Here is an 11,660-nt window from a genome sequence, read left to right as displayed (position 1 = left end):
TGTAACATTGCCTTGTTGAAAAATGGCTGAAGATATTTCAAATTTCCTGCGGCAGGTGTCTGTTCCTGATAAATTTGAAGCTACAAGATCAGAATTGAATGGTTTTGTGGAGAGACAAAAGCAGAAAGGAAGATTGGTTGTTCTCGTGACTGTAAGAGTTCCAGTTTCATCCAATCGATTAGTCCAACATTAAATTACACGACATGCAATTTCAATCTGATTTCAGCTTCGATTTCGGGAAATAAACAAAGAGCAGTACTTGCAATGTCTTATAGAACTTGAAGTGGTACATTATAAAAACATCACTCTGGAGCTAATTGTAAATAAGAATTGCTGAATTAATGTATCTTCTTGAGAAATTCAGACGAAAGTTGAGGAGTTATATAAATTGTGCTAGCATTTCATCAACATCTTCCACTGTTCTGTCGGTAACGGGTTGTTTCGCCCCAAATCCCGTTCGCCCTAAGGGTTGTTTCGCCCCAAATCCCGTTCGCCCTAAGGGTTGTTTCGCCTCAAATCCCGTTCGCCCCAGGTTGTTTCGCCCTAAAAAAATATTTTTTCTTTAAGTCATAAATATCATGTTAAAAGTTAAAAAAAATATCTTTCTCTTGAATCAAGATATAATTACGTGCCGGAAGGTGAAGAACGAACCTGTATATTCATCACCGAATCCTACAACGGACATACTAATATCCGGAATATACTGTATATTATCGTTTTCATTTCTTTACCTTAATTAAGTAATGTTGTTCTTTATAAAATGCACCTGTATATATTTTAACGTTAAAAATATTTAAAACATGATATAAACAATTAAAAAGCACCCTGTCACGTCAGCCATTTTATATAAAACAAATTTCTCTTAGTACATAGATACGTATACGAAATGGACATAGATTAGGTACAAATTGCGTATAAGAATAAAAAAAAAATAATACTTTAATTATATATATCTATGATATATAGATAAGATATGGATATTATGATATAATGAAACTAAATTAATTTCTCTAAGTACAATACTTATAATATATAGATAAGATATGGACATATAATGAAACTAAATTAATTTCTCTAAGTACATAGATACGTATACGAAATGGACATAGATTAGTTACAAATTGCGTATATAGACTGAAACTACATACGTATATTAATTGCGTATAAGGATGAAAAAAAAAAAAAATACTTTCTCTAGAGACGTATACGAAATGTAAATAATTCCCCAAGTACATAGATACGTATTTTAATTGTTAAGCAGATGTGTACATTTGAATTATGAAATAAACGTTGGCAATTTACTTAGGGAATTATCAAAATACATTAAATATACTTGTATAATAATGTACTTGTCAGTCTGGCAGGTTCTATGCTGCCAGGTTCTATGCTGCCAACAGTCACACACATCACTTCAGATACCATGCTGTCTGCGTCTAACCACGGAGTCGCACAAAATGCACAAATCATCCATAACGTAAATTACGTTATGGATGATTTGTGCATTTTGTAACTTGTTATAAATAGAGCATTTCTCAGTACTGTGTTATAACTCAACATTACTAATGTTGAATTATAACACAGTATTGAGAAATGCTCTATTTATGACAAGTTACCTACTCAAAATTATCTACTCAAATATGCATATTAATTTTCATTGTCCGGTACCATCACAGACTTAAATCTAATTCCGTGGTACTATCAAAACTTCTCAAAATGGACATAATCTCCAATTAGCAAAAAACAACACAGACGTGTGCAGAAATCAGGTAAAGAAAACATCGTCACATGGCGACGAGTATGCGTACAGCCGTATACTAAACTAATTTAAATGTGTTAACATGGAAAATAATATTGTTGTATACCCCGCAATTTTTAAAATTACACCATTTTTGTTTCATTTCACAATTCTTACTTATTTCTAAAATTAAATTCAATATATGTTATAATGTGTGTCGGCGTTAAGAAAATAACGTAATCCGTTTTTTGCTTTAAAACCACACAAACCCCCTTTTTTTTTTAAATAAAACTGATTTTAATGATATGAAAGACTAAAAAGACTTAATTTGTGACTTAAAACAAATAAAAATGAAAAGAAAATACCAAACAATGTTTCGCCCTAAAAAATATGTTTTAGGGCGAAACAACCTGGCGCGAAACAACCTAGGGCGAACGTGATTTGGGGCAAAACAACACGGAACCGTTCTGTCAGTCAGTTGGTCGTTACTTACTTTGTTTAAGAGTGTTCAATCAGTGTGGTTGATCTTATCAATAGGTGCTTTAGTTGATTGACCCTCTTATAAAAGGAGAAGGAGAACATATATTGGGGAAATACTTAATCGTTTCCGGGTTGTTTCGCCCGAAATCCCGTTCGCCCTAGGTTGTTTTGCGCTAGGATGTTTCGCCCTTAACCTAAAGTTTTAAGGCGAAACATTGTTGGGTATTTTCTTTGAATTTTAGAAGTTTTAAGTCACACATTCATTTTTTTTTATTTCTCCATTTCATTAAAATCAATTTTATACAAAAAAAAAGTTGTTTGTGTTTTTTTTTAGCGAGTATGACAAACGTTAACGGCAGCTGTGAAAAGCTGACTCAACACACGCACAGTTGCATTTTTTTCACCAATGTAGAAAGTTATCAATAAGTTTAGTTGAAATATTTAAATAGTAATTATTATATTAGCGTATAAATTTAAAAAAAAATTGGCAAACAGCCCTTAGCGCGAACAGGATTTAGGGCAAAACAACCCATTACCTACTTGCATTTAAAGAAAAAGCTGATCTAAATAAGAAGATAAACAATCCATAAGGTTATTACTAACTAAAACCATATTTTGTGCATGTACAAATGTTTTGTTTTTCTTTTAAATTATACCTGTCTTTCAGTCTGGTGGAACCAAGGTACCATTGGAGAGCCGCACTGTACGCTTCCTCGACAACTTCAGTAGTGGAACAAGAGGAGCATCATCAGCTGAGTATCCTTTTCATAGGAAAGTATACGGTACAGGAACGGAAGGCACATGTACAGTGAAATTATATCAAATATGACTTGGTGTGTGAGAGCTCATTAATCAAATTTGATTTAGTCAAAGTTTTCATTGTTTTTATCAAATTTAATTAATTTTACTGAATGTAATACTTTATTGTATATATTTGTCTATATTTTGCCTCATTGTATTCGCCCACACTACATATATCCCAATAGCCCAATCCTCCCACTAATGTAATGAAAAAACCCATCTGTTCATGTCAATAGTTTTATAAAAGTTTTATTGTGCGTCAAACATTATAAGGATACAGAAAAAAACATTATGTTGATATTTACCTTTTTTTTCTGTATCCTGATAATGTGTAATTCTCAAAATACTCTACCAAGTAAGTACATGTGTATATTCTATTGGAGAATAAATATAAAATAAATAAGAATTTGTAAGACATTCAAGATAATGATATCTCCTGATTTAGATGGCAAATTTAAACCCATATTCAATTTGGGCTTTTGCATTATTATTTTTTTAGATGTTTCTGTCCCCTACGGGCAAAAGCTTAAGGGGTGCATCCAATAGGAGAGAAAATGTGGGTTAAATTCTACATGTGTTATTTGTTTGTTGCTGTGTTATTGTCCTTAAAGACTCCAGATATTTCCTCCAAGAAGGCTATGCTGTCATCTTCCTTCATCGCAGTAGATCCATGAGACCTTTTCTGAGACATTTTTCAAGCCTCAACTATCTGGACTTATTAGAGTTCAAGAACAGTACAGATTCCAGATCACAGATCCAAGGTATTGGTCAATGTGCTATGTAATGTCATGTAACTTTTATACTTTGGAGCCTTGTTAATGTTTAGTAATACATGGGTAAGCAAATATAATTTTCAAAAATATGTTTGTGTTTGAATGGTGTATCATGTTCAAACCAATGATATTTTTTTATTTTAAGATTATTATCTCACCCGACCTGAAGTAGGATATTGCATTCCGCTCTCATCCATTATCTGTTGTCTATGAACTTGAATTAAACCACTTCTTTTCAATAACCGCTGGGTAGATTTAAACGACATTTTGTAGTTTTTTTAGTATCAGATTTGTGAAGGATAATATAACATGCTGTGTTTTTTTGTGCCCCAAAAGTGGTAAAAAAAGGAGGAAATTTTGGGCATCTAAAAATAACCTCTTCTAATGAACAAGCAGATGGATTGTTGATATTCATTATGTAACTCCTGTTGTAGGTGTAGTATAGATATGTTCTACGGGCCTTAGTGCAGCTTTCTGTAAGAAGGTTTCTGCATCACATTGTGCAATGTATGCATCTTAACACTCTAATATTTTTTTTCTGGAGAACACCAAATGACTTCTTCTGAACAGTCAAAAGACCTGGAGTCTGTGGCCAGTATCTCGCTTGCGTGTTTGGAGTGATACAAAGTTTGAGAAAGGAAATGAATTAGAACTATATTCAAAGTCAAAGAGGGTCAAATTTGTTTTAACAATCAAATTATTCTGTATATTACAGACTTTTTGAGTTATCCAGCACCAAATATAGACTATGTATATTTGATTTTTAGCTTGTATATCAATAAGTTTAAATCATAATTTAGGCATTTTGCACTCTATTTTAGACATTTGAAGGTCAGTATTGATATTTTGGACTCAATAAATGTTTTAGTCCAGTTTTGGAAAGTTTCTCCTCTTTTCTTTATGATTATGAATTCAATATGTTTGTGAACAGTTAAGGAAAACTTTGAGAAGATGGTTGGCTCCCAGCTACAGAAGCACCAGTCAGCAGTGAGTGACGACCGTCTGCTGGGTGTGGAGTTCCAGACCTTGTCGGAGTACCTGCAACTACTGCACGCCGCCTGCCAGGCTGTCAATAACATGAACAACAAGGCTATGCTCTATCTGGCCGCTGCTGTGTCAGACTTCTACATTCCAAAAGAACAAATGGTTAGTATTTAAATTTCATCACATATAATGTTTCAATAAGTTCCTCTATTAAACCAAATGACATAATTTACAGTTTACTGTGTAGTATCTGAGATATTAGTTTCATGAATATTAGAAAAGTAGCCAAAGGAAAATCCTCTTATGTTAATTTGATTCTAACTAACATAGGGACTATGGGAGATAACTTATTCACCCCTGATGACACATTTTATTTTTTTCAATTCAAAGGGTAGAATAGTTCATTATGAAATTTCAGGAGTGAATGAGTTAAGTGTCTTTTTTTCTAATCATATAAAAAACTTTTTTTTTTGTTAGCCTGAACACAAAATTCAGTCTGGAGATGGTCCCTTACAGCTGTCCCTTGAGATGGTCCCCAAGATGTTACAGCCTCTTGTCAAAGAATGGGTACCTGATGCCTTTGTTGTCTCGTTCAAGGTCAGTTGCTCCATGTTGAATGCTTAAGGACATTTTGTCACTCAATTTAATGTAAAATAATGTAATAGCTAAAGTAAATTTAGTGATTGATAATGTAAGTTACAAAATGTACCCATTAAAATTGACTTCAAGCTTAACTTATTTGGCTGTCATAAAGTTAAATCATATATTTAGATCAGTAACTTTTGCTTATTACATTATTTTAATATGCAGTTCATTCAGTTAGTTAAAATGTTACATAAATTTGTTTACATGTTGTTTGTATATATGATTTGCATATAATGTATATGCATATAATTGGCGACCTTTTAAAAGGTTCAGAAAAATTTGTTGAAGATATTTTGACAATCAACAATATAGAGTAGAATACATACCTCCCATCTATTAATAATTAACCAAACCTTTTACAGCTTGAAACAGACCAAGAACTTCTGGTAAAAAAAGCACAACAGGCTCTGGCGAAGTACTGTCACCAGGTAACTGTTAATTACTGTTTCCATTTTTATACTCCCAGCTAACAAAGTCTGGGGAATCCCCCTCGTCAGTCCGCCCGTCCATGAACCTTGTAAGAGCAACTCAACCTCATTTGTTGGGTATTTTTTAAAAGTTTACAAAATGGAAAAATCATATGTAGATGTGCATGAAGAAAGGAACTTGCGAGTCAACTGTTTTTCCTGGAGTTGTGGCCCTTGGAACTTTTTATTTCTGCTCCAGAAACCTAATACAATGTATAAACGTAACTCTTCCTTAACCGTTTGTTCAATTTTGTTTGTAACCTGGCACAGTGAAAGAACATCCTGTGAAGATGTGTATGAAAGAAGAAATTTGTGATTCAGTTATAATACCCCCTGCAAAACAAAGTTTGAATCTCGAGATAAGATGAAGCAGGGGTATTTTCTTTGTGAGCCCTCTCACAGTTTCTCTAGTACATGTATTCAGTAGGATTAAAACAGTATACTAGGATCATGGTAAAAACTCAAATACTGTTTTTGTCCAGCAACAAGCCTATGCCTGCTAATAAGCCCGCCCATGTATATTGAAATTTAGTTGAAATGTTAAAAAATATATATTTTGATATTTCAGGTTGTGGTTGCTAATCTTTTGGAAACAAGAAAGAAGGAAGTCATAGTTGTCACCAAAGACACACATAAGGCGATAAAACTGACCGATGGTCAGCTGGACAGTGGTGTGGAGATCGAGGAACATATCATCAAAGAACTGCTGACAACTCATTCTGATTTCATACACAACAGGCCAGCACTTTAATCCTTACTTATATAGATAGAAGTGAAATTTTAACTTATTTCCAATGGCCAAATATAGAACTGTACTTGTTTCAGGAAAAAGGGACCCCACCCAAAGGTTGAGGCTGAACATAAATGATAATCGGTATATAATATTCCATATGACTACATGTACACGCTTAAAGTATGCACCTGTAACACTACTTGCTCCGGTGACATTGATAAATATTAAGCAACAATTAGTAACAGTTTTTCCTGTTTTTATGTTCGCAAACAGGCAGATGATTTGTGTCGGTTGACTCAGTGAAATTATACAATCCTTTACTGTACTTACATCTTTGGTTTACAAATCAGGAGTGTAAACACACAGCTTAGTTATACAGAACGACAGTTAAAGCCTGATAGTTGATATTGTACAACAAAAGTAAACACACAGCTTAGTTATACAGAACGACAGTTAAAGGCTGATAGTTAATATTGTACAACAAAAGTAAACACACAGCTTAGTTATACAGAACGACAGTTAAAGCCTGATAGTTAATATTGTACAACAAAAGTTGTTTGTATGTTGTTGTTCTTTTGTCTTTTTAATTTACTATTTCAGTATTTTTTTTACCAATGGTAAATGGTAAATGAAAAGATGGATTGGGATTATCTTCATAAATCTGTTTTTGATTCTTGATCATGTATTTGAGATATGATTTATGTCTAATAATTCCAAACCCCCATTAAATTAATGCACCATAATCTTGTAAATGGGTCTTAATTAGGGGGAGGAAAAATGAACATGATTTACGTTTTTATTCAGTTCCTCCTAATGAAATTGTAATGCAAAATGTTTAACATTTTGCGCTATATTGAAATTCAAATCATGAATTGGATACTAAGCAAAGTGTTCAGAATTGTTGGCTGGTATGACAACTCACCACAAAATAGAACACTCTAATATTTCTGTTAATATTTAATTAAACACCGAAATGCTCAAAAAACAACTTTGTGTTCATGTGTCAAATATGAAATCAAAACATTGATATGATACATGTTTGGCAGGAAAAGCATCTTTAGTATTAAAAGGTATAAATACCTGCTGAATCATGAAATTATGGTGTATATCTCCATTTTTTCAGTAATAGATGTGTTCAATCACTGGAGTTGACAAACTATGTTACGTGGTCTGCTCTGAATGTCAAAGACGGAAAGCTTTTATTCGTAAATTACATCTAGAAAGGGAAATAACCCCAAATTTAAATTACATGTACCAAAATTTAATGGCCATTAAAAAAATGAAATATGATTTGTAATCATGTAAAAATGGAATAACAGATGTATGTACTTTGTTAGTGTAGCTATGTCTATGGTCATCAGAGCCTTCGAACAAATGTTGAATGGTGTCATCTTCAAGGTGCTGCACCCTGAGCCTTCGATTTTGCCATGTTACACAGATGTGCAGAGGTTTAAGTTTCGGTTATATAGTCATGTTATATCACTTATGTGTCATATCACTGCAGATTCGTAAACATTTGTAATTAATTGGAGTATTTAACCCACTTCTTGATGTAAACGGGGCAAGATCTGGGTTTTTTTTTCAAGCAATGTAAGGCAGAGAGGTGAGGGGTTGTTAGGGTTGGGGTAATAGATCTTAGCGGAGAAACCAAATTTGATCTGCTGTCCAGACCGCAGTTTTATGAACATTCCTTAACTTATTGGCAAAAATTGAATATAAATAAAAATATTCCTTTGATTAAGTTTGTACAGAGGAAAACTTTATTTAAATATAAATAAATCTGAAGGATGACGGATCGTTATTCATTGTTTTTTGACATCTGTCTTTCAAACTTTGTTATATTTTGTGGCCAGCAGGAATCTGTCTTTGATGGGAAAAAAATCAGTGGGTTAACATTGCTGACCCTTTCTCTCTTCTATGACAGTTTTTTTTAAATTTTTTTGATTCATTGATGGAATTTGAAATTGGTGTATAGGTATACTCCAACATAAGGCAAACATTGAATTGAAATATCCAAGGGCGAAATTAGGATTTACAATGTATAACAGTTTGCAATGAATTGTTAATTAATAAAAACATTATTTAACAAAAATCTAAACGTGTTGTATTTTTATCTTCTACAGGAAAACTTTGTGATTGTTTGTATAATGTCTATCTTCCAGAAACCCTCGACTTGGTTTAAAGACTCTTGTTGGTTTCGTTCCTAGACATGCGATCAGATTATTGACTATAATTGTATATCTTTCTTTGAAGGGATGGTTCAAGTTTAATTTTTTTGTACCAATAAATTTGATATATCTTACATTCTATTTGTATATGACACGGTTAGTTTGATGATAGGGTACCATACCCCCAATGGTATCATCTAAATACATTGTAGTCACTTCATGTACATAATTCTTAAAACATTATACAGTTGTATCAAACCCGATTCTTTAATATATAGGTTCTAAGTTATACGATATTAAGCGCCTAGCACGGATCCCTGCTTATTTTCTTCCTCTAAGCTACTGTAGGTATTTGGCATTTATCTAACACATGGATTTTAACAGATGTACTGAAAGCAAATTTTAAGAACAGCCAACCTTCTTGCACTTGGTACGAAATTAAGACATGTTTGTGCAAGCCGCATATCGAATCCTCGACAGTAGATAATGACAAGAAATATAAAGTAAAGAAGCACTTATATAAAACATGTTTTGTTTGTAGATGCAGGAAGTGAACATTTTACTGCTAGCATGTTACCTTTTAAGTATAAAACTGCAATTCCAAAACAATGTAGTTTATAACATTAAAGACTTTATGATACTTTCTGTCAGGTCCATATTTAAAATGAAACAGCTGCTTGAAATTATAAATAAGAACAAAACACCTGACTGTGTGATGTCCAAACCGACCTCAACGATCTTCAGAAGAAGTGAGTGGTTGTGAATACTGGCAAAGTATCTAGTACGAGAAACTATTGTCAAGGTTATAGCGGCCATCAGGATCTCGCAGGGAAGTTTGCTACTTCTTTGTGTGATATGTTTTTGTCTCACAGTGACGAAGTAGCTGAAGCGAGACTAAGGTGTTGCTTTTCTGGCAACGGTGTCAACATTAAGATTTTGCATTTAAGTTTTGCACCATAGATTGCATTGATGGTCACAGATTTTCTGGACTGTTGTCATTGTGTGTCTGGACTGTTGTCATTGTGTGTGTGGACTGTTGTCATTGTGTGTCTGGACGGTTGTCGTTGTGTGTCTGGATGGTTGTCATTGTGTGTGTGGACTGTTGTCATTGTGTGTCTGGACTGTTGTCATTGTGTGTGTGGACTGTTGTCATTGTGTGTCTGGACGGTTGTCGTTGTGTGTCTGGATGGTTGTCATTGTGTGTGTGGACTGTTGTCATTGTGTGTCTGGACTGTTGTCATTGTGTGTGTGGACTGTTGTCATTGTGTGTCTGGACGGTTGTCGTTGTGTGTCTGGATGGTTGTCATTGTGTGTGTGGACTGTTGTCATTGTGTGTCTGGACTGTTGTCATTGTGTGTGTGGACTGTTGTCATTGTGTGTCTGGACGGTTGTCGTTGTGTGTCTGGATGGTTGTCATTGTGTGTCTGGACTGTTGTCATTGTGTCTGTGGATTGTTGTCATTGTGTGTGGACTGTTGTCATTGTGTGTCTGGATTGTTGTCGTTGTGTGTGTGGATTGTTGTCATTGTGTGTGGACTGTTGTCATTGTGTGTGGACTGTTGTCATTGTGTGTCTGGACTGTTGTCGTTGTGTGTCTGGATTGTTGTCATTGTGTCTGTGGACTGTTGTCATTGTGTCTGGACTGTTGTTATTGTGTGTGTGGACTGTTGTCGTTGTGTGTGTGGACTGTTGTCATTGTGTGTCTGGACGGTTGTCATTGTGTGTGTGGACTGTTGTCATTGTGTGTGATCTGTTGTCATTGTGTGTCTGGCCTGTTGTCGTTGTGTGTGTGGCCTGTTGTCATTGTGTGTCTGGACCGTTGTCATTGTGTGTGTGGACTGTTGTCAGTGTGTGTGATCTGTTGTCATTGTACGTCTGGCTTGGTGTCATTGTGTGTGATCTGTTGTCATTGTATGTCTGGATTTTTCTCATTGTGTGTGATCTGTTGTCATTGTGTGTCTGGCCTGTTGTCGTTGTGTGTGTGGACTGTTGTCAATGTGTGTGATCTGTTGTCATTGTACGTCTGGCTTGGTGTCATTGTGTGTGATCTGTTGTCATTGTATGTCTGGATTGTTGTCATTGTGTGTGATCTGTTGTCATTGTGTGTCTGGTCTGTTGTCGTTGTGTGTGTGGACTGTTGTCATTGTGTGTGATCTGTTGTCATTGTACGTCTGGATTGTTGTCATTGTGTGTGATCTGTTGTCATTGTGTGTCTGGACTGTTGTCGTTGTGTGTGGACTGTTGTCATTGTGTGTCTGGACGGTTGTCATTGTGTGTCGGGACGTTTGTTATTGTACATCTGGACTGTTGTCATTGTGTGTGATCTGTTGTCATTGTACGTCTGGATTGTTGTCGTTGTGTGTGTGGACTGTTGTCATTGTGTGTGTGGACTGTTGTCATTGTGCATCTAGACTGTTGTCATTGTGTGTCTGGACTGTTGTCATTGTGTGTGTGGACTGTTGTCGTTGTGTGTTGGCTGTTGTCGTTGTGTGTGTGGACTGTTGTCATTGTTTGTATGGACGGTTGTCATTGTGTGTCGGGACGTTTGTTATTGTACATCTGGACTGTTGTCATTGTGTCTGGGCACATGGCTTACTTCTTCCTTACACTTTTTCAATGGTCTCCATTAAATATTACCCTTGTTTGGTATTTTGCCTCGGTTTTCTCGGTCTGGTGTATTTTGCCTCGGTTTTCTCGGTCTGGTGTTCAAATTAGTGTTTTGTTGACACTGTGATGTTTGTAGTCGCCTACCGATGAAACCAGGGGTGGGACTATAGTTTTCCTCTCCATACATCTACGTACATACCTAACACCAATGTTTGTCAGCTAGCGCTCTAGTGGCTTCATTCCTGGAGGGATTTTGATCAAACTTCAT

General features: G+C 35.1%; 1 protein-coding gene across 1 annotated transcript; it reads left to right on the top strand.

Moving 5' to 3' along the window:
* Window positions 1-7: 7 nt before the first annotated feature.
* On the top strand, window positions 8-7,171 carry LOC110451916 (phosphopantothenate--cysteine ligase-like). The gene is made up of 7 exons (XM_021500142.1): window positions 8-151; window positions 2,883-2,971; window positions 3,635-3,777; window positions 4,721-4,935; window positions 5,251-5,370; window positions 5,781-5,846; window positions 6,454-7,171. The coding sequence occupies exons 1-7, from the start codon at window positions 23-25 to the stop codon at window positions 6,634-6,636; spliced, it is 945 nt and encodes a 314-aa protein (XP_021355817.1). The 5' UTR covers window positions 8-22; the 3' UTR covers window positions 6,637-7,171.
* Window positions 7,172-11,660: the final 4,489 nt, after the last annotated feature.

Source organism: Mizuhopecten yessoensis, unplaced genomic scaffold, assembly GCF_002113885.1.
Source record: "Mizuhopecten yessoensis strain PY_sf001 unplaced genomic scaffold, ASM211388v2 scaffold6287, whole genome shotgun sequence".
NCBI classification, from domain to species: domain Eukaryota; kingdom Metazoa; phylum Mollusca; class Bivalvia; order Pectinida; family Pectinidae; genus Mizuhopecten; species Mizuhopecten yessoensis.
The sequence above is the reverse complement of the archived record's forward strand: the minus strand, read 5'-3'. Positions and strand labels throughout refer to the sequence as shown.